Source organism: Rhinolophus sinicus, chromosome 14 (genome assembly GCF_057876585.1).
Source record: "Rhinolophus sinicus isolate RSI-liver-muscle chromosome 14, RSI-T2T, whole genome shotgun sequence".
NCBI lineage: Eukaryota > Metazoa > Chordata > Mammalia > Chiroptera > Rhinolophidae > Rhinolophus > Rhinolophus sinicus.
This window is the reverse complement of record NC_142514.1, coordinates 80,620,814-80,647,738: the sequence shown is the minus strand read 5'-3', so window position 1 is coordinate 80,647,738 and position 26,925 is coordinate 80,620,814. Positions and strand designations below refer to the sequence as shown.

The window sequence follows — 26,925 nt, the reverse complement described above, 5'->3', positions numbered from 1 at the left end:
AACTTCATTCTCAAACAATTAGGTACAAATTAAACATGACTAGTCTACTTTATATTCCAATAATGGGATGAAAGCTGAAATATAATACCTAACAGAAAAGCAACATGTATCATAAGGGAACATCTTGAAAAGATACCTTCAATGTACGTCTTACTGATGCCCTCACATTAACAATTCCCTAAGGCCACTGATGGGTGGAAATGATAGATCACTCAGTTCAATATTCTAAAGAGTATTTTTTTTTTTCCATGACTGTAATCTTTAGAAAGCTTCTCCTCTCCTTTTTTTAGAATACGTAGCAGTGTGCAAAATTTCTAAAAGGCACCTCCCATTTGAAAAAGTTAAAACTTGGAGTAATAATTTCACAAACACTGTTCTTCCCCCACCCCCAAATACCAACGACAATGAAGCAAAGACTCTAGTGGATTTTATTAATGGGTAATTGCCCAGTTGAGGAAAGCTGCCTTTCACTTGGAGTTATCATGCTCACCTTTCAACTTCTGGCTTCCTCATGAAAATCAGTGGGAACCTGCTACTGAGCAGAGAGGCCTAGCAGCGGACCCTTTTCTCGGCACCCTCTAGTTACACAACATCATGATCCTCAACTGTTAGTTAAAATTTCGGAGGAACTTCCCTTCAGACAGTAAACCATTCCTGCACCTAATTCCTAAAAATGAAGATTGGTTGAGGTAGTGATGGTACAGGTAACTATGGTTTAAGGTAAAATTCAGTATTATGAAACTTTTAAAGAACTGATAAAGCAGTAGCACTGAAAACCTTGAAATTTCCTAATACTTAGGGCAGGCTCCATAATTTGATGGAGGAGGTTTATTAAAACATTTGGAAATACAGAAGATATGAGAGAAGGGAGGGGCAGGCGTGTCAAACAGAGGTAACAGTGAAAGTGAAGCTGTGGCGGCCAACCAACGCAGGTTATACTGAAGAAACAGCAAACACTTCAGAAGAGCGGGTTGAGTGAGGAGAAGGCAGTGGGAGATAAGGTTAAAAAGGCAGAGCATTCTGAGTACCAGGCTAAAGGATCTGGTTTTATTTTTAGCAGAAGAATAACATGAGCGAAGCTGTATTTTAGGAAGAACATTCAAGCTGTGATGGATAGATACACTGACAAGGGGGAGAATAAAAGCAGGGAGTACTTTGGAAACTATTAGAGGAGTTTGAAGAAGGGCTAATTAGTGTCTGGAAAGAGCAACATAAGTGGCAATGGGACTGGCAATGAAAAGGAGGTGTCCGATTTGGAAAATGCCATGAAGAAGACTCAACAGTTCATGGCAACAGATTACATGGGGATAAGTGGTGGAAGGAGACGACCACATTAACCACGCGGGTTCTAGTCTGGATTGCTGAAAGGAAGGTGAATTCATTAACAACAGAAAATGTAGGAAGAAGAAAGATTTTGGAAGGCAGTGCATCATGAGTTCAGTGTGGGAACTGAAATAATTTGGAAGGTTGGAAACCTGAGGCTAGTGATGCTAAATGACACAATTTCCATCCCCTGTGGCCTGGATCAAGGATTTACCGTGTTTCCCCGAAAGTAAGACTTAGCCGGACAATCAGCTCTAATGAGTCTTTTGGAGCAAAAATTAATATAAGACCCGACCTTATTTTACTATAAGACCGGGTCTCATAATAAGATTGGGTCTTATTTTACTATAAGACTGGGTATAATATAATAATATAATATAATGTAATATACTATATATATAATAAATAGAATAGAATACAATGAATATAATGTAATAAATATAATATAATATGATATAAATATAATACCGGGTCTCATATTAATTTTTGCTCCAAAAGGAGCATTAGAGCTGATTGTCTGGCTAGGTCTTATTTTCGGGGAAACACGGTAGCTACAGATGTCTGTTCCCTCACTTCCCGTTCAGTCTTGAAACTATTCTAGTTTGGCTCCCAGAGCCCACCACGCACAGTGAAGGCCACCAACAATCATCATGTTGCCAAATGCTATGATCACCTCTCACTTGTCACCCGAACCCCTCAGGCACCATTTGACCCAACTGGCGGTTCCTTGGGAAAAGTTTCTTCTGGTTTTTCCGCAACTTCCTCAGTTCCCTTTGTTAGTTTCTCCGCCTCTTCCAGACCACTGAATGCTGTAGCACTGCAAGCTTGGTTCTAGGTCCTCTTCTCTCCTTAACTTACATTCTCTCACAAGGCAATTTCATCCTGCTACATAGCTTTAAATACCATCTATGCTACTGACTTCCTGATTTGTATTTTGTCTTGATCTCCTGGAGCCTCAGATTCATATACAACTGCCTATTTGATAGCTCCACTCAGCAGTGGAGGAGGTTTCTCCACCAGCATTTGCAAAACAGCCTAATCTTCCCCCAGTCCCCTCCCCTCACATGACGGCTGTAACAGGTTCCTCAGGCTTTGGTTTACCCATCTCCTTCACTCTCCACATCCAATCCAACAATAAGTCCTGTCAATTCTATCTCAAAACATATCCTGAATTCATCCATTTCTCTCCATCATTACTGCCATCAGTCTTGTGTAAATACCCGTTTTCTTATACTGAATGGAATCTTTGTTGAGTACAATCACTCATTCAAAAAAAATATAGGCACTAGGAATAAGTGAGGAATAGCAGTGGGAATAACGGTAGGTTTGGAATACACACAGTCCATCACCTCAGGGAATTCTGGTGTGAGAAAGAGAAGTAAAGCCATAAATAGAAATCGATGTCATAGATTTGTGTTCTGGTAATGACGTGCTGAGGATTCTCTAGGAATAAAGAAAAAGGAGCAACTCATACACTTTGGTTTGACAGGAAAGGCTTCCTGGAGGAGCAAGGATTAAACTGAGTTCTGAAGGAAAGTAAACTGACGATGAAGACGATAGGTAACATTTATTGAGAACATGGAGGGCATTTTACTCTTAACCATTATGTCAGAATCTCAGTTAACCAAATGAACAAGGAGGAGCTTTTAAGTTACGCTTATTCTCCAAATTTTATTAGAAATGGTAATGACAATAATTAGTGTAAAACAGTGTTCAACCTCATCTTCTCCACGAAGACGTCCTTGACACCCAATCGGCAATCTCCCTTTATCAAAACTCCTATAGCACTTAACTCGATCAGTGTCAAAACACCTCACGCAGTGCCTTGCATGTTACTTCAGTACAGGTGTCATCTCTACAACTACACTGCAGAGCTCCTGAAGGGCAGAGGTCATGTCTCATCTACCCCATTCACACAAGTGCAGAGTCAGACCCAAAAACACGCAGCAAGTCATGACTATCAAGTACTTTGGCTGCAGAGTAGCTGCTTCTTCCCAGAAGCCCTTGCTTAACGACAGAGAATTTTATTCTCTATTAAAAAAGCTTGGTCACATAATATCTCATTTTATAACATCTTGTTTGCCACTTGCATTTTCAAAAATTAGGGTCTCTTATTTTTCATAGTTTAACAGTATTTTCAGAAGATCAAATAAATAGACTTGAAATGCATTCTTTTAGATTTTACTATATTTTAAAATTTACTCAATTCAGCAAATTCCTTCACAAAATTTAGCATAATGAACCCTGAAACTGCAACATTCAACAAATAACACCAGACTCAAAATCTAATACTATTTCCAAAGGGTGAAACTGCTATTTAATCATTTTCTCTACAGGGGTTGAGTTATGAGGGCAGACTAAAAACAAAAAAGGCATCACATTAATAAATCTGTGGAACGTTGCAAGAAGTATATTAAATCTGTATATGTATGGAAATCAACTAAATCAGACACACAGATACAAACTTAATAGATTGGAACCACTGGATAAATATCTCCATAAACACAACCATCTCACAGATGGAAGCTCACTTTCTCTAAATAATAACCTGTTTCCCTAGGACAAACCCATGATAAAAAGCTAGCACTGTGATTTTGGAGGGCAAAATACTGCATTCCAAATACTACCAACTGCAAAATCAATTCTAATGTTTTTCTTCACACTTGAAAATGTTTAGGGGAAATTTTTTTAAAGTATGACCAGCAATTCTTTTTATAAAGAACACCCTTAAAAAGAGCAGCCCTTCCCTATGGCTGATGGACAGAATCTGTCACCGTGACTGCTTCTTCATAGAAAAGACCTCACAGGACCTCTTTCAAAAAGGACCACCTACCACTCACTATGACCAAGTCTGCTGTTTCCAAGCATTCTACAGTCATGGAAATGTGTCTTTACAGGCTTGGAGGGTTTGTGGTTAGCACGGTAGACGGTGGTTGGGGGTCAAGTTGGCTTTCCAGTTTGAGGTAAATTTTCTCAAAACTGTCTGCATCTTAAAAGTGTCTGTGATTTCTTACAGAGATCCTGCCTTGGGAATGTGTTACAGAACAAGACATTTTTAACACATTATCTGTAAAACAAACCTCTTGGAAAGCAGCTAGCTCATCATAAAAACTGCACTAAGTCCTCATTTATCATGCTATTAACATAACCTAGTTTTACATATTTATCTACTTGGGTAAGCACAGCCTAGAAAGTGGTAAGATGACAGGATCCTAGAATCTTGGCATTTAAGTTGAAAATAATCTGAGTGATACAGTAACAAAGAAGATTAGGAATTTAAAAAATGGACCCCATAAAAATAATAAAGGTCTAGGAAATGGGCTCATTGGTGGCAGCACTAACTTATGTATTGAGGATTAAAATCCCCCAAACTTGCAAGAAAATTCCTTTCCTAGACCAGTTTTCCATGAAAATCTATTTGATTTGGAGGGGGAAAAAGGGGGGTGAGGAAAGTATGATAAAGAAGGATGAGAGAGGGATTTGTTAGTTCTTACTGTGTCCCGCACAGAACGCCAGGCACCTGACAAACATCATCTCCTATAACCAACAGTGCCCTATGGTAAGTATCATCATCCTTATTTAACACGTGAGGAAAATGAGGCTTGAGGGTGACACACCTCACAGTGACACGACTGGGAATAAAAGCCACGCCTCTCGCTGACTCCAAGCATGTGTAATTTTTAGCATCTAGAACACAGTTCAAGGGCTAAATTCAGCCTACCTGAATGCAAGGTGTGATCTACCTGCGATATTTTAGCCCCACCAGAAAGCTACCTAAGTAGAATCCCCAAGTCTACTGAATACCAGAGTTGTGTAAATGAAACTTGGAGCTACCTCAAAATTTCTGGGCAACATCTGGGTCCATCCAGCTCTGTGAAAGTACATTCTTTTAAGGAAACTGTAGAAAACTGAAAAACGTCATCACTGATGTAAACATGAAAGTGAAAACCCCTCACGCCCTTGAAGACATCTTGTGATTTTCAAAAACAGGTCTGTTAAACACCTTTATTCTCACTGATGTACTTTAAAGTATCCACAACAACAAATTGGTTAAAATTTTTATTATAACATTATTAAAAGAATCCTAATACGTTTGTATTACTGATTGTTTTAAATCCCAATTTTTAATTGTCTGAACAGCTTGAAAAAAAACCACGCTAGCCCACCCCATCACTCCTTATTACCCAGGCTGTGGTCTGTTGTTTCTCAGCATCTGCAGTCATGCCACACACGTGAAACTGTATATCCTCACAGACACAGTGAGTTTGTGGTGGATAGAGTGGACAGTGGATTGAAGGGAAAAAAAAATCACACATCGCATATCCAAATGTATTCCTGATCCAGTGGCACCACCACTGAAAAACCTTGCTTGCCCATTTTTTAAAATTAGTTTTAGGTGTACAAAACAATGTAATAGTTAGACATTTATCATTTATATCCCTCACCCAATCTACTACCCCTCTGACATCGCATACAGCCGTTACATTTCCACTGTCTCTATTCCTAATTGCGTGCCCATTTTTATAACTAGCAGTCACAAGAGCTGAAGTGGTCAATGCACCAAGAGAAACAAGATCCTTTTCACAGTCCACAGTATCCAACCCCAGAGTATGGGTAGCTTTGTGTGGAGACAATAGAATATAAAAGGTCTGAACAGACTTTTAAGTGAGAAGAACATTGGTCTGATGTGACTCTACCACTTCCTGGCCCTGCAACGTCTGGAGGAAATTAAATAATTTACCACAAGTTGGTAAAAAGGAGAGTACATCGACACAAATGGCCATTATGAGAATTCTGAGTTAATGCCGACTAAGGTTTTTAAGTACAGTGCCTGGTACATAGTAAGTGCTCAGTAAATGCTACTGTTATCTAATTATCATCGTCAGAACTTAATTTTTATCTTGAAGATGATGAGAAGTCTTAATCATACCTGCATTTTAGAAAAAAATGAACACTCTAACAGTAACATAAAGGGTCTGAGGGACAAGATTGTAAAGAAGACAACTAGTTAGGAGGCTACCACTATAATTCAGGCTACAAAGACGTGGGCTGAACTTAGGAAATGACCAATAAAGACAGAAAGGCAAGAACAGACTCAAGAGACATTGGACTGAATGGACTGGGAACTGAGTGGAGAGGGTAAGGGAGGGAGAATGAGATGCCAATGACCCCATGTTTGTGGACTGGGTACATCTGTAGATGGTGATGCCTCACTGAGACAAGAACAAGTCAAGTTTTGCTGTGGAAGATAATTTGGGGCATGCTGCTCTTGAGACGTCTGTTGGTATATGCAAGGAGAGATGTCCAGGTGGCAACTGGCTCTAAAGGTAAAGAGAGAGACCCAAATTAAATACAGTGATTTGATAATGATCACCATCTGGGTGGGAGATGAGCCAAGGATATGCAGGAGCTTACCCAGGGAGGGCATGTAGAATGGGAGGAGGCAATAACCAACAACAGAAGTCAAGAGAATACCAGCATTAAAGCATCTGCAATGGAAACTGAAAAGTAAGCTAAGGTAAAAAAGAAAACTTAGGATACTAGTGTTATAGAAGTCAAGAATGGACAGTTTCAAGGTCAGATAAATAAGGACTGATTTGTCAATGGACTCAGCTACCTAAATGCTAAGAAAAAAATTGGTTTCGGTCTCTTATCAATGTCTTCATATTATACAACCTTTGTATAATCATTATTTTCTATTAATAATTTTTTAGTGTGCCATGCATCTTGTCTGTTCATTTGAATTAATAAATCTTTTGAAAAGTTCAGTTATGAAGTAAAATAGTGTTTTAACTTTCCTTGAGTCATTCAATGTTTATTTTTTAATTTTAAATGTTTACTTTATAATTTTAATTTTAAAGGATACTTTTCCACATAATTTTAATTTTAAAGGATACTCTACCACTTCCTGGCCCTGCAACTTGTGGTAAATTTCAACTTTTTAAAATCCTTGGTGAGAGCACCAAATATTGATATCAACGGATAAATTCTCACCTAACTGAATTAATCCTGGAGAGCTATATATCAACGTCTATTTTTCTCTTCCTCAAAGAAGTAATGTTATTTTGTACGGCAATAATGCACTTCTCTGATCTTAGTATACACATAGGTATTGGTCATAAAACATGACATGAAGCTTCCAGAGAAAGGAAAATGTTACTCACTCTGGGGGGGAAAGGTTCCTCTTTGAAATCCAGTATCAAACCTCTCCAGTAGCACAAAGTGCATGCCTTTGAAACAATTAAGTGCCAATTTTCTGAACTAGAACTAAAGACTAGAAATGGCGGCAGGCAGGCAAGAAAAAAGACAGGCAGGCAGGCATTAAAAATGGGCCAACACAAATAAATAACCTTGCGAGAGCCAAGCCTGAGAGGGCGAGAGGAAGGGCTGGCGTAGAGAGGAGCACCTCACTTTCTTGCTGGTGTCTTTGCCATAATTTTCCCTGCCACTGTCAGAGCAGGTGGGGGCAGGCTGCTAAGTATGTCTCTGCCTGTTCCGTCTCTAGAATCCTTCAAGAATACCAGAAAAATGAGAAAAGCAAAAGGTCATACCATGGTTTTAATTATGCTCACCTAAAGACTAACAACTGATTTCAAACTTCTGGAAGCAAATCTGAAAAAACAGTTTGGAGGAAACAAACTCCAAAATGTTATTGGGTCATTTAAGACGTAAAACACTATTCCAAATTTAATAAACTGATTCTAGAACACCGAAAGTTATTACAGACTCCAAAAATTATAATGCACAAGCTGTAACCAATCTATCTTCAGAAAAATAGGTCAACTTTTTTTTTTAACCCAGAATAATAATAATTATGCTTTGCTGAATTTCAATAAACCTTTCTCAAGAGTGGTATATCTTTAGCCTTGACAACTCTCAATTTCAAATATATACTTTAGGTTTTTATTGTCTGTTAAAAACAAAAACTTTTACGAACCCCAATATACAGGATGGTATTTACACAACTGGGAGGAAAAATTCAGGAAAAGAGTACTGCAAACCTATTAGAGAAACATTATTTATGTGTTTATTTTTATTTTTTACCTTCCCCAAATAGTTTTTACTTATATGAGCTGAAATTAATTACCAAACATGTGTCAACTAGTACTGATGTAGAAAAATTTTACACTTGGCAAAATTGGTTCAAAATGAATAAATTATAAAAAGCATTCTTTTCCAATAAGAAAATACCTAATTCCTACCCCCAGGAATCAGAACCAGAGATCCAGCAGGCATTATACATTCTATAATTCAGGTATGATGCACAGAATTACACTATGTATATAACTAGTTCTAAGTCACCCCAGACATCTTAAGGTCTCACCGGTGAATAAAACTGTTGCCAATGTCTTCTGGCTTAACAATGCAGCTAATAGTTTAGAAACAAAGAATAAGAGCCATCATTGGGCAGCATGACACCTAAACCAAACCTTCGGCAGAGGGAGCAGTTCAGATATGATATAGACCGATCACACAGACAGACACTTTATTAGTTTCCTCTGCAAGAGCTAGTAACATTAATCTTTTTAACAGAAACGTCAGGTCATTTGAGAGACCAAAGAGATCTAAGGAAGGAAGATGAAAATGAAATACTTAATCAAAAGACACTACACCACTACTTAGAACCTTGTACTACAGTAGGAATGGGCTAAGGAAGATTAAGTTACCACAAAATGATCTCATGTAAATGTTAGAGAATACACAGCAAGTGAGGTTTGCTTTCCAGAAGACTATGGTCCAATCATCATTTGGGCCCAAGAAGGTATTTGGCTAGGGACTGGAAAAGGAACAGGTACAAAAGACACTAAATATCAGTCCCCAAGCAGAGGGTGCTTGATCAGGCTGTTTCCTCCCCAAAGCATCTGCTGCACTCTGCTACCTTCCCTCAGCCCCCCCCCCGCCATGTAACCAACTCAAGGTTTGTGTGCCCGATGCTTCAAAAAGCCGATATTCAATAGATCACAGTTAGAAGTAGGCAAAGGTTTATTGAGAAGGTGCCAAATGAGAAGATGGGGGGCTTTAACACATCAGCAAATCCATGGTAAAAGTGCCTCAAGTTCAAGCACCTTTTTGCCAAGGGAGGGGGGGCAGGGCAAGAGGTGGGTAAGAACTCTAGACTGTCAGGCACCATCGGGGATCCAAGGAAGAGCGTGAAATCTCCACATTTCTTTGTTTTGGTCCGTTGACCCCCAGCTGATCTGAGTCCATCTTGAGGTTTCTGTAAATCTTTGATAAACAGTCAGTTTTGCACGTATTTCCCCACCTCTTCAAGAGAGATTCTGACAAGCGGCTGTTTTTGCAAAATATTCAAGCCTCAAGCAGAATTCCTCTATTCAACTAGTATATCTATAGCAGGAGCTATTAGCCTGAGTCAGAAAGGGTAGGGGGGGAGGCGCGGGGGGGGGGGGGGAGAGGGGGAGGGGAGCAGCGCACAGAGCCAGCATTTCACTGTTACACTGAGAGCTTCCTGCCTTATGGGAACTCAGCAACCAGAGCTGGGTTCTGGGCTTCCCCAGGGCTCTTCTAATTTAGCATAGACCTTAGAGAACTTGTCACATGTTATTGGGGTGAGGAGGGGATTGGGTTGACTCTGTTGCCTGTAGTCCTGAACCAAGGAAACCCTGCAGCATTCACATGCCAAGTAGTTTGAGCTTTCCCAATCACATTCAAACACCCCCACATAACACACTTGAAAGTCTGAAATCTTGCAGCATCGGAGCTATAGTTAAAGCTGCAAGGCTCACAAAATCAAAGAAGCTAGAATGAGAAAACGCAGGTAGGAAATCCCGGCAGTTCCTTCATTTTGGAGAAGCACTAATATACCTGATATGGGATGTAGAAAGCTACTGGAGCAAGCTGGGTCTTCTGCTGTATTTTTCATCAAATACCAAGGGAAAACAATGGGCGGGGTTCGGTTTATTTTGTAAAGGCCTCAGAAGTTACTCTATTATAAAGGCACATGGCTGAAGAGATAGGAAACAGATTCCCCATGGTGAGTTCTCCTGATGGCTTCTGCTAGGATCATGGAGATGTCGATCACCTGTATTTTGGAGCAAAGCTTCATCTTATCCTCCTGAGGTATGGTGTTGGTCACCACGACTGCTTCAAAGCACGTGTTGCTGATGCGAGAAATGGCCGGGCCAGAAAAGATTCCATGCGTCAAGATGGCATAAACTCTGGTGGCTCCAGCGGAGAGAAGTTTGCCAGCTGCATGGCAGATTGTGCCGCAAGTGTCAGCCATGTCGTCCACTAGGATGGCCACCCGATCCTTCACGTCTCCCACCAGCACCATGCGGTCCACTTCATTGGCCTTCTTCCGCTCTTTGTGAATCAGGGCAAAGTCCACATTCAACCGGTCTGCAATGGAGGTCACTCTCTTCGCTCCTCCAGCGTCGGGTGAGACGATAGTGCAGTTCTTCCACTCAGAAATGTTCTCCTTTATCCACTTCAGGACAGCTGGCTCTGCGTACAAATTGTCCACAGGGATATCGAAAAAGCCCTGAATTTGAGAAGCATGCAGGTCCATGGTGATGATATGATCCGCGCCGGCCACCGACAGCATGTTTGCAACGAGCTTGGCCGAGATGGGAGCGCGGCTCTTGTCCTTCTTGTCCTGCCGGGAGTACGGGAAGCAGGGCATGACCGCGGTCACCTGGCTGGCTGACGCGGTCTTGCAGGCATTGATCATGATCAAAAGCTCCATGAGATGGTCGTTAATTTCGCCACAGCCGCTCTGAACGATGTACACATCCTCTCCACGTACACTCTCGCCAATTTCCACGCAGGTCTCCTGGTTGCTGAATTTCTTAGTCACCACCTCGCCTAGCTCCAGGCCCAGGTGGTCAGCAATTTTCCGGGACAAGTCCTGATGGGAGCTGCCGCTGAAGATCTTGATATTCGGCATCTTGACCGGCTACCGTAGGCACTGCTCAGCGATCCCAGTCACCGCCGCCGCCGCCGAGCCCCGATCCGAGGTCGCCCAGACTCAGTTCCAACCGCTCCGGCTGCTACTCCGCCATCTTACATTCCAGCGCCGAGCGCGCGGCTGTAAATCGCTTGGTGCCCGGAGGCGGGACCAGCAGGAGTCCACACCCGCGCCCAGGTGGCCGAGCCGCTGTGGGCTTCCGGGTGTGCACTCACAGAGAAACGTTATTTTTAAAGAATTAAGTCAGTATTGATGGCAAACGGATACTCATTGTTCAAAATAAAGCTTGAAGAACTTAAATATCAACCCTCAACTGTATTTACTGTCAACCCAATGATCTAATAACCTGTTAAATATTCTAGCTATGTCTGTTCTTATGACTACACATAAAGTCTGCAACTGTCAAGATTTATTCTTCAACAGACATTTTATAACAAGAATTTAGTTAAGTTCGATTCCTTGCCAGCTCATAAGCGTAGGTTTCACTTTGAAAGAAAATGTAAGATGTGATGACACATTCATGAAACCAACAAATTCATATTATCTTACCAAGAAGTCATTAGCCTGGAAACTGTGATTATTATATTCTGATAAATATAATAATTTACTATCAATTAACCACCTCAAGCCATCTAAAATCTAGCATTTAATGGTGGAAGCAGTAAAATGAGAAAATGGAGGAGAGAGACAAAAGTTTGGGCTTTTTTTTAAAAAATATCTTCTATGTCTCTACTTAATTTTTTGAACTTATAGTTACAATAACTGGTTTGAATGTCCTTGTCTGCTAATTCTAACATCTATGTCAGTTCTCAGTTGGCTTTGATTGATTGCTTATCTCTTCAATATGCTTGCCCAGTAATCTTCAATTTGATGCCAATGTGATTTACCTTGTTGGGTGCTAGATATTTTTGTGATCCTACAAGTATTATTGAACGCTGTTTTGGGATACTGTGAATTTATTGGAAACAATTTGATCCTTTTGATGTTTGCTTTTATGATTTGTTAGGCAGGTCTGGAGCAGGGCTCATTATAACCCCTGAGGGAAGACCTTCTTGAGTGCCCTTCCCAATGCCCTGGGAATTATGTAAGTTTTTCCAGCGTGGCAGTTGTGAACAGGCACTGTGTAGGCACCATGCACTGTTAACTAATCCTCTTGGATGTTTGTTTCTCATCCTGCCTCAGGTAGTTTCCTCATATGCATTATCAGTACTCTGATGAATATTCAAGGAAAATCCTCTGCAGATTTCCAGAATTCTTTCTGTGTAGCTCTCTCCTCTCTAGTACTTTGCCCTGTATACTCTAACTGCCTTGCTCTTCCCAGACTGTCTGCTCCATCTCTTCAACTCAGAGAGCATGCCAGCCTCCTCCTAGGTCTCCTCCCCACCGCCTTCCTACACTGTAGCCAGGAAACTTATCAGGCAGAATCCTGGAGCCATCACAGGGCTCACCTCACTTGTTTCCTATCCATTAGAGCTCACTTCTCTTCTTTGCCAGATGTCCAGTGTCTTAAAAAGTGTTATTTCATTTAGTTTTTCTGGTTTTTGGTTGTAACAGGTGGGAGAGTAAATCTGGCCCATGTTACTCCATCTTTGGCAGATACAGAAATCCACTCCCGTTTTGTAAAATCATTGCCGGTGGGAAAGTTCTCCTAATCCACTTTGCATTCAGCATTCAAACAGACCTCCATTGCAGAACCTCAGGAGTTAGTTATTGCCTTTCTGTATAGCTCCTTTGGATGAGGTGCTTTGGACCTTCTCTTTTGGATCCAGAGCCATCTTTACCCTGGAGACTGCCACTGGTTTCTTCTGTTCTATTCTCAGCAAACCCAGGCCTTTGTGCCATACTCCTGTCAAGCCTCTCTAGCAGCACCATCTCCAACTTTCTAAAAGGGAAGTACACGTCAGACCTATGGCCCACTGCTTGTCTAGGGTAGTTTAGATAGTCATTTCTTGAAGCTCGGGGGTTTGGCAGGGTATTCTCTAGAACACACATTGGTCAAATACAACTAAAGATATGCCATGACATCTCAATAACATCTGTTATGCTTTGCTTTCAGAGGATTTCTAAACTTAGTCTATAGTCCACGTTACCAAAAAAATAAAACAAACACAAACAAAAAAAAAGGAGCATGGTTCTGTAGCATCAGTTATAATACATAAAACAAAAGGAATAATGACCGTTCTCAAAATATGCATGAGAACTAAACCTCATCAATAGAAACACTGACCCCCACTTACAAGAAAGTTTCTAAGAGATAACAATTAAGTTTCAAAGTCTAAATGAATCAGTGAGAATGTTTCTAGAGTTTAATATGCCCCTAAGCTGATTTCAAGTCTAATGAAAGACTATGTCAAAATTGTCATTTATAATTAAGCAGAATTACTAAAATCACACCGTTCTTCAAGATGTAGCTATTTACAGAGACATTCTGATCGTATGCTGCATCCTGGAGGGGAAAACAAAAATCTAGAAGTTTGGAAATAAGAAATATTTTCATTAAATACACTTATGTCTGATTTTAAGTACAATATAACTAATAATTGTGAGAGAATTTCGGTGAGCATCCCAAGGAACATTATGGTGGTACTGGAAAAATTAAAAATTTAGAGGGTTGAGATTCTACATTTCTTTTTAGCTTTACTTCTTCATTCTTCTAAACTTATCTATTGTTCCTTCAGCTTGGATAATCCCAGGTCCTTATTCAGCTGTCTTCTCATTCAGGTCTTAGTTCTCATGTATCTTCTCAGAAGGGCCTTCCCTGCTCACCCTCGTCAAAGCAGCCCTCCCCCCACCTTACCACTATAGCATTATCCTGCTTTACTTTTTTCAAAGCCTATATAATTATCTGAAACTATCCTTTTTAAATTACACATTTATTATCTATTTCCCCCAACACCCGGTGACTAAAAATGTAAGCTGACTCCCAAATCTCAAGTCCACTTTTCTAATTGCTGGCTAGAAAAATCCATGTACATGGTTTTAGGTTCTTTATTTTGGTTTATATACTAAATATTAACTCTGTTTACTTGACGAAAATTTTCTATTGCTGATGAAAGTCTATGCAAGGGATCGCTGAGTTAAGACTTGGACGGCTAATCTTCTGAACTGACAACCTAGCCACTGGCATCAGTACTTGTCTTCTGCCTATAGCCATATTCTCTGCACTATCCCATGTTTTACTGTTTATCAGGACAGTATCTATTCCTGTCCCCAAAAGGTACTGGTAATAGCAACATCACTTTACATGCACGAGAGTTAGGATGCCCCTCAATGCAGAAATGGGTTAAATCATCTATTTAAATGTTTTTCAAGGGAAGACAGTGCTATCAGACTCTTTCCTGGAATATACATAAAGCTGTGTGTTTTCCTGCCCACTGAGAGAATCTGCCATAATAAGTCAAAATTACTGTTGGGAATGGGTCACCTTCCTTTTGTAGGAGGCAGAAATCTATTGTCTGTACTGGGAATGTCCATCAAATGTATGACAAAATATCATATCTCCATTCTGAACTAACTATACATTGATATCAACATCTGGGACTGATTCTGTTTGTTCTAACTCAAAAGTCAAAAAAATAAGACAAGTTTGCAGGGTTTGAAGACTTGGGCTCTGATGCTAGTCCCTAAGCAGCCAGATGATTTGATGTAACTCAATCTCCTCCTCAACTCCAATAATTGCTGCCCTGCTCACTCCACAGGCACTAATGGGAGCTGAATGAGAAAATGCATTGGAGACTATTCGCGTTGGAGTATGTGAGAAATTATCTTTCATTCCCCCACTCTTTCCATCTCCATCCAGTTGCCTGCCCCAGATTTTCTGGCAAGCTACAGAGCATGCAGACATTGTAAACACACACACACACACACACACACACACACACACACACACACAGAACCAACCTTTTGTTCACACTTTATCTTCTTCAGAGCAAGAAAAAGAAATCATTAGTTAGTAAGGTATTGTGTTAAAAAGAAAGGAGGTTTATTTTTAAGAAACTTTTATGGACCAGATAATAAAAAGTTTACTTTTTGGTAACAGTATTTGAAAATTTCTCAAATGATGTTACATAGAATACTTAATCACAGAATTTTAGGATGTATTACATACAAACTGGTTCTGTAAACAAGTTGCAAAATGCTGAGGAAGAGTATCCAATTGAGAAAACCTTCAACATGAAATGGACCAAAATAAATAGAAAATAAACTAATAATAGAATATATATTTTTAACACACACATAGGAATGAGAGGAGAAGAAAACTTAAAAATCGTAATAGCCTCAGATATATGAGGCCATCTTGTAGGAGACCATTTTTGCGGTCCATTCATATTTAAGAGTGAAGCACCAAAAAGTTGATTAGAAATCATGTACAGAAGGGTGGGGCTCATCATCAGAGGATGTTAAGATGTGGACTCCTCTGTTTCATCAGCGAACTCCCCAAATGCCCATACCTGAAGGTCTTTTCTCTTTGGCTGGTCAATTTTTCAGGTGAACTCGCCAATATTCTGCACAAGGAATACAAGTTTAGCTGCCAGAGTTCTGGCTGCCAGTATGGAAAGAGGCTCTAGTGCACATGGAACATTCTCAAGGAGAGACCATATGTTGGGACACAAAACTGGCCTCAACAAATTTAAGAAGACTGAAACCATACCATGCATATTCTAAGACCATAATTCTTTAAAACTGGAACTCAACTGCAAAAGGAAGTGGGGGTGGGGGGGAACCACAAATACATGGAGATTAAACAACATGCTATAAAGAACGACTGGGTCAAAGAAATAAAAGGAGAGATCAAAAGATAAAGACAAATGAGAATGACAACATGACTTAGCAAAACTTTTGGGATGCAGCAAAAGCAGTAATAAGAGGAAAGCTTATATAATTATAGGTCTAGATCAAGAAACAAGAAAAACCCCAAATAAACAACCGAACATTACATCTTAAAAAACTAGAAAAAGAAGAACAAATAAAGTCCAAAGTCAGCAAAAGAAAGGCAATAAAAGTTAGAGCAGAATCAAATGAAATATAGAACAAAAAGACAATAGAAACAATTAATGCAACAAAGAGCTAGTTCTTTGAAAAGATTAATAAAATTGACAAGCCTCTGACTAGACTCACTAAGGAAAAAAGAGAAAAGAGTCAAACAACATCAGAAATGAAATAGGACAAGTTAAAATGGACACCACAGAAATATAAACGATCATCCAAGAATACTATGGAAGACTATATGCCACCAAATTCAATAACTTAGAAGAAACGGGCAAGTTCTTAGAAACATATACTCTCCCCAGACTGAATCACAATGAACTAGAAAATCTAAATAGACTGATCAACAGTAAGGAAACTGAAACAATTATCAAAAATCTCCCCAAAAGTAAACTCCAGGACCAGATGTCTTCCCCTAGAGAATTCTACCAAACAGTCAAAGATTTAATACCTACCTATCCTTCTCAAACTCTTCCAAAAAAACTGAAGAAGAGGCAGTACTTCCTAACTTATTTTATGAGGCCAACATTACCCTGATACCAAAACCTGGTAAGGATAACACAAAAAAAGAAAACTACAGACCAATATCTCTGATGAATACAGATGCAAAAATCCTAAACAAAGCACAAGTTAATTTAAATTTCTCACCTTTGAAACTTCTCACTAATATTGTTAGGTTTAAAAACTGTATGATATTTTACATTAATCTCATACTATTCTTGAGAAATGAAAACTGAATTTTATAATTTTTTAAAAATATGGCCTATGAAAGTATGACATATTTACCATTATTTTACATATAAATTTCAAGCTACTGATTATAAATTGGTAGTCCTCAATTGGCACACTATCTTTCCTTACATACTTCAGAGTAACAAGTACTTACCAATAAATCTGTTTTCACAACTAAATTTATTAAAAAGATGTAATTTTTTAAGAAGTCTTTCAAAGGCTCCAAACTAAGCAAAGCTTTACAACAGGATAAGGTATAAAGGAAAGTGAATGGCTTGCCCAAGAGCACAGAGTTAAAACCAATGAAGCCAGGACTAAGGCCTTTTGACTCTAAGGACAGTGCTCTTTCTGTCACACAGCTGTACTTCTAAAAAGATAAATACTCTGGTCATTTCAATTATGTGAAACATAGATGTGAAACTTGTGCAGCACATCTGGACTTTTACTTAAATTACAGGTGATGATATTTTCCAAATACTAAATTAACTTTCATTTTCTAACATGTAAATTATAATATGTTAATTAAAATGTATCTAAGTCATGGGGTAAAGGTGAAGAATGACAAACACAATTCCATAGCTCCAAATCTTACTTTCTTTTCTATCTAATCAGCTTAACTTATAAAAACCTGAAATTTAATTTTATGAATTAAAGTATCAGATGCTATGTTTCAAATAATCAAACTTCAAAGCATCTTGATTGAAAAACCACAATATTCATAGAATTATTGCGTTCAACTAGCCAAAAAACATAACTGGTACTAAAAATACGGAATCTCCTTCTATTCATAGTTGTACAAGTAATAATACAAGTGAGCCAGCGCTGGCTATCTGACATAGCACTCACCATGTGCTAAGCACTATTCTAAGCACTTTATTAATTGAATTCTTCAAACAACCGTATAACCAAGGTCCTGTTTTTATCCCCATTTTACAGATGAAGAAACCATGTAACTTCGAGGGTCACAGAACCTGTGCCCAAGATGCCCAAATTCCTGAAAAAAATTTCCTTTCACAATTCTAAGCCTTCCTACCATGTTTCTTGAAATTATTATTGCATTATAAATAAACATACTTATATGATTAACATCTTCACAACACAATGTTTTCCTGCTTTATCATTTAAAATTGCAGACCAGCCTGAACACCTCTGATTTTGCTACCTTCTTCTTGAGGGAAATTCTTTATCTCCCACACCCCACATATCAGTCTAGAATCCCCTGGATACCAACACTCATCCATTCAAAAGTCCTTCCTCTGATGAGAACTCCTTTCTTAATGCTGCCATATACCTTCCTGAAATCGTGTGGTGAAGAGACATTTATAGATAGTGCCTCCTGAAAAATTCATATACTCACCTACTTTCACAAACAGTTTTATCCGTGGTCCCCCTTGGAGCTCTTTTAAAACTCTTCCCTTTAGAGCCTGCATATGATCCAATCCCCACCCTGCCTGTCTCTCAAAATGTGGTTTCGGAACCACTCCTATCGGAATCACCTGGAATGCTTGTCTAAAGCAATACCACTGAAATCAGCTTTGGAACTGGACTCTCCCACGATGAAGCTCAGGAGTCTGCATTGTCAACCTTCTCCCCCAGGGGATTCTTGCGTCTCATTAACATTTAAGACCCATCCCTAGGGACACACGGACCTGACAGAATTTCTGAATGCTCAGTTTTCATCTCTACCCCTTCCATTGGCATTATTCTAGAAAAGTTGAACATCAGTGTGATAATCCACAATACCTACACATTAGCTTCACTTTTTTACCTCCTGTGTGCCAGTGACCAGCCTTCCTGTCCATGTCAGCAATCCACTCCTCCTATTGCCACACTCTAGACCCAGAACTATTCAATTTAATGGTCATCTTAAAATCAACAGTGTACTCTGCCCGACCTATCCTCTCCCTCTCCCACCAAACCTGCTCTTCAGCCACGGCCAGCCTCCAATCCTACGACTTCTGTTTCCTCTCATCCATCAACTCTCCTCCACTTGCCGCTCTGCCCAGTACAGACGCCAGTCAGGCACTCACAGGTTGCTGTGGACCTCCCTAGGCAATTCGGAGGACCCACCTTGCACCTTCCAACCCTGCCCAAGATGTCATTACATGAGTTGGAATGCCACAGTTAGTGTAGCGGGCTGTCACCCTGAGATCTCTCTTCCCTTTTCATTCAGGTCAGCCTAGCGATAATAATCCTTATTATAACTTACACTTACAGAGCGCTTACTGCATTTGATAACAATTATCTCATTTAATCCTCACAACTCTGTGTGGTGGGCTCATTATTATCCTCACTATAAACTAGAGATATCCAGGCTAAGAGAGATGAAATAATTTGCCTAAGGTCTCACAGCCATTATGAGATAAGGCTGAGATTCAAACCCATCAAAGCCCTTTCCACTGCCTGGGCTCAGGTTACTTTTCATCCTGCTCTGATAATAAAAAAGAAAAGAAATAGGAGGAAAAAAGCAGCTCAGGCATTTGCCACTTGGGAGAAATGAAGTCGGGCTCCTACAATTTCTTGGACAGCTTTGCCTGTTGCTCTGCTCCCCACCTTTTATTCTATCCTCAGCTTTTCAGAACTCATTTCCATAAAATGGCAAAAGACAGTGATACTAAAAAATATACCCTGTTTGGAAAGCTGATTAATAATCTTTACATGTTGAAACGCTTGTCTTTTATCAGTCCAAACTTATAAAGAGTAGCATGTAAAGTACTGTGGAAAACTTTGAGATTGAAAATGAATAATGCGGCCAATTTTTCATACTCACCTCTTATTTTTCTTGTAATTTTCCAGTTGTTGGGACTGCATGTGTTTGTATCTTTCTAATTCACACTGTGCACATAAATCCTCCAGGTTCAGCAGGTGGTTTTCTATCTCCTCAAAACTAGCCTCTAAATGAGCTGAAAGTATATAAGGTAAAAAGAACAAACATCAAAAACTAGAATCCTTCATCACAGAGAAAAGAAAAAATGTCCAAAGATAAAAGCTTAAGCTGTTGAGATTGTTTTGCATTTAGTTAATATTCCTTATCAAACTTTCTTGAGGCAAAATAAAATACACTGACCATTAAAACATACTTCAAATCATCTTTTTTTAGTATATTTTTATATTTCAAATATTTTCAAGATGTAAGTTTTCACAACACTTTAAATTCGCTATTACCCAGGACGATGAGGAACCAGAGTATCTTGATTAATCTAACATATCCTACTAATCCCATACTCCACACATGAATAATCAATTTCAAATAGTGAGAATACAGCAAAATATAATGAACACAAATTATGCTGAATATAATATTGGAGATTTCAAGTTACTCTAGCATTTGTTTTGCCCGAGCATATCACATACATAAATCTTCAAGGTACTGCCGAGATGTGCAAATGCTCAAGAGGCGCACTCAGTGCTTGGTGGGCAGGGACTCAGCTCTGTCCACCACTCACCTCGCCTTTCTCTACACCACTCTGCCGTCAGGCCACAGAGCTTTGTAGCTTTACTGGAACACGCAAATCATCCAGTCCAGTCCTTCACTTAGAAGATTCAAGACCAAAGCCTACCTGCCAAAATTCATTCCGCACCTTGCCCTAGGTCACATAGCTAGTGAACGGCAGTCAGGAATCAAACCTGAGTTCCCCTTACACTACACTACAACCATTTCCAAGGGATAAGGTGCCAAGTAAACCGAGATTTCACAGTTGCAGAGGCGAGAAATGCTTTTCTCAGACAACAGAAAAGTTTCAGAGGTCAAAGATTTTTGAAACTCAAACAGCATCATGGCCATTTACCAAACACCACACGTGAGGACACTGGGATACAAAGATGAAAAAGACAGCCTTTGTGCTCCAAGAATTTATAGTAGAGGGGAGGCATATTTCAATGACAACACAGCCAGACAGAGCTAGGCAGGAGGTGCCATGGGAACTCAAGGAGTGGCATCTAACAGATGAGGGAGAAGGAGGGAAAGGCGCAACATAAGATCTCATTCCCCAGTCTGGAATCACAGCTATCCAGCGCGGAAGGGGCAGCAGAAAAGGGGCTGGCTGTGCAGCTTTCCAATCTGTTTCACTTAAGCAGCTGTAATACAATTATAGAGCGTCAAATTCCTTCAGTTTTCCACTGGATTTTCACATGACTTTCTAAATTAGCTTTCGTAGCATCTAGTTTATGAGCAAATCCCTCACATTTTATGTGCAATTTTAGGGTTGTTAAGATGCAAATTTTGGCCTGTTTTTCATTAATCTTTGTTTGATCCAAAGATCTATTAAATCCAGAAACATTCACATTTTCTAATATCCTAAATTTTAACTCTACTAAATATCTATGCTTATTAAACTCCCTCTTCTATTTGGTAGGACCTAGAGCTTAAAAACAGGGATTTGGTGGAAACAAAACTTTATTGAAAAGCCAACTGTGACGACAAGGCGTTTCGCTCTCCTCTTCAAAGGCCTGTTAGGCACTGACTGATCAGAATGATGTGTCACTGGTAAGTTTGAAAAAGGCTGATAATAGTGCAGTTCATAACAGTTTTGAATCTATTTTCAGGGGCCACCTTAAGCAGCTAACATATGTGGTTACGGCAAGCCTAACCTGAAACAATTTGCAAAATTGTTTCATAAATGAAAAATCATAACTAAGATTTTTAATAATGTCATAAATGGTACATAAGTTTATGTGGGGGGGAACAAACAAAATAATGTTATTATATTAGTTGCTATTCAGATTTTTTTTAATTATGTTAAATGGAAAAACGACTGGGAGATTTAGCCTGTGAGGTAACGCTACTGGTCCTGAAGAAGCAATATTCAGCTCATTCTGTCATAACTAGTAGGACAGAGTCTTAAAAGATGATCTTAGCTAATAGGATTATCTAAAAGGCTATTTCACTTTGATTAGCGATAAGGACTAGAATAATTAAATTTAATATAGAATCCATTTAAGTCTAAGCTACTTGGTGCCTTCATGTTATCCTTAGCATAGAAGGGACTGGTTAAGAGCAGGGCTTTGAAGCACAAGCTTGGAAACCCAGCTCTGCCCCCTACAGATGAGATGAGAGGAGATGAAATAGTGAATCAGTAAAAAGAGGGCTAACAACACACATCTTGCAAACCTGCCAAAAGGGTTCAGTGAGGCAAAGTATGTAAAGTAGCTAACTTAGCACTTGGCAGTAAGTAAATAAGCAATGGCTGACTATAAAAAAATTCAGAGAAAAACTTTATAAAGATTAGCTAAGTTTTGTAGCTCATCTTAAATAGCTTGCAAAAGTTATTTAAAACTAATAATTTTGTAGACCAGAAATAATCACGTTGTAAACAATACCTATGGATTGAACAGACCAAAATATCAATAAAATTTTCATTTTTTTCTGGCAAACTTATATACTTGTAAATTATAACTCAAGGCTATGTTCTTAGACTTACGATCCCTTATAAGTGAGGGGGATTACATTTCAAATGATTTTTCTAAAAAGAAAATATGTAATGAAATCAATTATATTTGAAAATGTATATGTTCTTTTTACCTTTTTACTTTTATTTGGACAGATGGCAATTTCCATTTAGAGTCCAGCTCTGTTGGTTGACTACAGAGCTAATGAGGCCAGGAATTCAAATGAAGTTGATTCCTAGGCAGGACAATTTCTCATGGTCAGAAATTATGTTCTAGGTACAAACAGAACTTGCTGCCTTAGTTCACTTCATTAATAAAACAGGGATCAGGTGAAAACCTATGAATAGTTTAGTATCAACCTGGAACAAGAAAGAAACTAATCACATGCCCTTCTGAATAGGCCAACAGCATCATGTTCTTGTGCTGAATGGCAAATCTAGATTTAAAATGCCAAAACATGGAAACAACCAGAGTCCTTCGACAGATGACTGGATAAAGAATATGTCGCATATACGAATATATACAATGGAATATTACTTGGCCATAAGATGAAATACTGCCATTTGCGTTAACATAGATGGATCTTTAGATCATGCTAAGCAAAATAAGTCAGACAGAAAAAGTCAAGAACCATATGACTTCACTCATATGTGGGATATAAAACTGAAAACAACAAAGGAAGACAAATAAACAAAAACTCATAGACACAGATTAACAGTTTAGTAACTAGAGGGTAAGGGGGTGGAGGGATGGTAGAAGAAGGTAAGGGGGTCAAATATATGGTGACAGAAGGAGAACTGACTGGGTGGTGAGTACAGAATGTGATGTATACCAAGGGTGCCAAAAAAATGTATACACATTTAAAGAGATATGTATGTATTACTTTTTGAAGTTGAATTGAATCACGGTAGCAATGTGTAGTATGACGTTCACGCAAAAGATGGCATTAATCAAATGAATGCTAGCGTCACCATGTGACAGGCAGGACAAAGAAAATGGTGGAAGCACGGCTGTCATTCGAGGAGAAGAAGACCATTTTGAAGTGGTATCTGAAATTCGAGAATGTGGTGGAAGTACAATGACAATGGGGGTGTGAGTGTGCAACAGAACCTCCAACTTAACACCCCTTGACTTCTACCAATGGGAGACCCTAAAGGATGTGGTGTGCCTTGGAAAACCAGCTACACAGGCAGTACTTCGGGAAGAAACTGAAATGGTATGTGCAGTGATACAAGTGGACACTTTGGTCAACGTTGCTCAAGAAGTAGTTCGCCATAATCAGAAAAGTCTGGACATTGATGGTAACCACTTTGAGCACCTCTTGTAATTGCAGAAGTCAAACATGACTTGTATTCATCTTTTATTATTGGTATATACTGAGTATTACAATTTTAATAGTTTTTTCCTTCCTTAAAATGTGTATATATTTTCTTGGCACTCTCTGTAGATGATGTGTTATAGAATTCTACACTAGAAACCTATATAATTTTACAAACCAATGTCACCCCAATAAATTTAATAAATAAATAAATAAATAAATAATTTAAAAAATAAATATAAATATAAAGAAATGCTTGGGAGAGTCAGTAGTTATTTTACTGCTACTACCAAATTCATATTTATGTTTTCCCCTTTAAAAAGTTTCAAAGGCTCCCAAGTACTTTAAGAATCCAGTTTAACTCCTTAATTTAGCACTTCGGGATTTATCACCCCAGCCACAATCTAGTCTTCCAATCACTACTGCTTTCCTTCAGGACCACTCATCACTGCAAGAACAGTCCTGCATGTTACTGTCTCCTGACCTCTGCCTGTCCCAGAGGTGGCCCCGCTTGCCTCCACTGCCCAGCCCTGAGCCCTCTTCCTCTTCTGTGCTGCCATATACCTCTGAACCCTCTACGGGACTTCTATTCTGACTGACACTACACCGCTATTGGTGTACTCGCGTCACTCTCAGGAATCAGTAAGAGTCTTAAGGGTAAGACTGTATTTTTCATCTTTGCACACCCTAATACTCTGTTGAATTCAATTAAGAATAATTTCTGGCACAGAATGAGTTCATCACTCTAAAATATAAAATAATAACAAATCTATGATTCATGTTCACCTATTTTAAATATTCCAAGGCTATGCTAAACTTTGTAAAAGAAGAAATTAAACATGGATGGAGAACTTAGGAACATGAAACAACACAACAGCACTTTGTTGCCGGTATTAGTGCAACAAACCAGGCCCTACTGTCAGTAACTTAAAGCAGTAGATGCAATGGAAACTTTCCATTTTAACTTAACAGGCTTAAAACCAGTAATAAAATATAGAAGAACTGTACTGACAAACATACATTTTATTCTTTTATTATTAAAAACTTTAAAACATCTCTTTCAATAATAATTACACACACATAGATGATGTGTATTCTGAATATTTTATATTGAATTTTAATGGGCAGAAAGTTAATTTCCCTGTCACAACCTGCTAATTTCCTGTTACAAAATGAGTTAATTTGGTAACCAAACTTAGACTGCATGTACATAAAACACTAGCAGGTCTCCATGGACACAAATACACTTTTACAAGAAGCTCAGATCTTGTCATTTTGCTCGCTGTAACAACAGCATATGTCTCATTTAGTGATCAGTGGAAAAGATAGGTGGAATTTTACTGTGAAAAGCCATTTGGGAATGCCTGACAGCTGTGTAGAAAAGGGCTTTACAAATCTTTGTGAGGAGCCTGTCTCAGAGGAAGAGCAATACTGCTTGGAATTTTTCTTTGTACCATTTGTTTCAAATACATGTTATATATAGTGTAATCCCTGATATATGAAAAATGGAGCATCATGGTAAAACTAGTAATTTCACACTTAATGAGTACTTTTCTCACAAAAACAATTAGCCTCAAGGAACAAAGAAATCTTTGACTGCAAATCCATAGGTCACAGAGAACAGGTACTAACAGACCGCAAGATCCTTCAAATGCTTACATTGTGCTTTCATGTAATCAGGTGATACAGTAATGATGGTATGGCAAAAAGGAACTTTAAGAAGTGCATTAACTTGTAAGAGCCATTATGGAACACATGAGATCTCTTTAGCATACAAAAGGTGTCTAAAGAGAGTTTATATGCCACTTCAAGGGCCTAATCTCAGAAAAGTAACCTGGACAGTAAGACAATCTAGTTGATGAAACACTGAGAGCTGTGACAGTCTCCCTGCTAGATGCTCTCTCAAATTCTGCAGAGAAGAAAGCAGAACAATAATATATCAGGTTAGGTCAGATCAAAAGAAAGCTACAAACTCAGTATATGAATGTCATTCTCTTACAGCACTTTGTTATCTAAGAATTAACAGGATTTTCTGTTCTAGATGAAGGTAACTGTTTAAAGTAAGTCATATAAAATAAACTAAGCAACAGAGGAAATTCAGACAAGCTCTTGACATTTTAAACTTCAATAAAGGAATAGGATTAGACTACCCTCTGGTGGAAGATCAAGGTAATTCAATAAATACTTTTCAAACATTTTAGTAGTTTTATGATTAAATGCACACTGTGGTTATTACATAGAATGAGAAAGTGTACAGAATCTGGATGAGAACATTCCACCCATCCTTACATACTGTCTTTCAATGCACAGAATACTACACTGTTCATCTCATCACATTTCATGCTGTGGTTTTTGCATTCTAAACTATTTTGAAAGACAAGCTAAATTGCATAACATCCATACAAACCTTTCTGTCACAGACAATGGATTTGTAAACGTGTAAAAGCTAGGGAGACTCCCACTAGAATGTCAGCATCCTGATGGCAGGTGTCTGGTCTTATTCAGTGCTGTATCCCCAGAGCATACATACAGGTCATGGTACCCAGCCGATGCCTGATAGATACTTGGCGTTATGCTAAGTGTTTTACATCTGTCATCTCCTTCAACCCTCCAAATACCCTAGGAGGCAAGTAGTCTTATCCTCATTCTGCAGTCTCACAGCCAGGAAGTTGTGGAACTGGGATCCAAACCCAGATCTGCGAGTTAGTTTGCAGCCCTTATTTACCAATTCCCAGCACACCTTTGTCATTTCTTTTTTAAATGACAAGCCTTAACAGTAAGTATCCATGCATATTACACAGGCTTTTGTAAGCTGGATGGATCACACCCCATAAAAAAAAACATGAATGGATTATTCATTCTTACTTAACAATTCCTGAGGGATCAAGTAATCAGGCATCATATTTAAGCCATAGGATAAAGGCATCATCAAAGGTCCAAATTGTTCACATCATATAAAGCCTTTACTCTTTAATAAGGGAAGACCCTCCAGAGAGCAGAGCAAGACCAGAAGAGTTAAGTAGTCTGGGAAATGGAGGGGCTTACTGGATACAGCATTAGATCCAACAGTGAAAAGGTAAAAAGTACAAAGAAGTTAAGGGAATCCTGTGATTAAATATAGGTCAGTTATTAGTTATTTTTATTTTTTATTATTACTTGACTATTTAAGTCTTGGTATTTAAGTGATATCAAGGTATTTAAGTGATGATAAGAGATATTTTGAGGCTACCAAAAAATAAAAGAATCCAGTGTA

At 38.8% G+C, this 26,925-nt stretch overlaps 1 protein-coding gene and 1 pseudogene across 5 annotated transcripts in view; both read right to left on the bottom strand.

Moving 5' to 3' along the window:
• The window catches only part of DTNBP1 (dystrobrevin binding protein 1), a 129,782-nt gene that overhangs the window by 71,971 nt on the left and 30,886 nt on the right, over positions 1–26,925 (bottom strand). For 4 of the 5 annotated variants that reach the window (XM_019742973.3, XM_019742975.3, XM_074335198.2 and 1 more), the window contains exon 6: positions 19,737–19,869. The exons of the other annotated variant lie outside the window; for it this stretch is intronic. In XM_019742973.3, coding sequence (XP_019598532.3) covers positions 19,737–19,869 — 133 coding nt within the window. The remainder of the gene's footprint in view (positions 1–19,736; positions 19,870–26,925) is intronic. 5 annotated transcript variants of the gene reach the window in all.
• LOC141572144 (ribose-phosphate pyrophosphokinase 1 pseudogene) lies at positions 9,263–19,730 on the bottom strand (annotated as a pseudogene).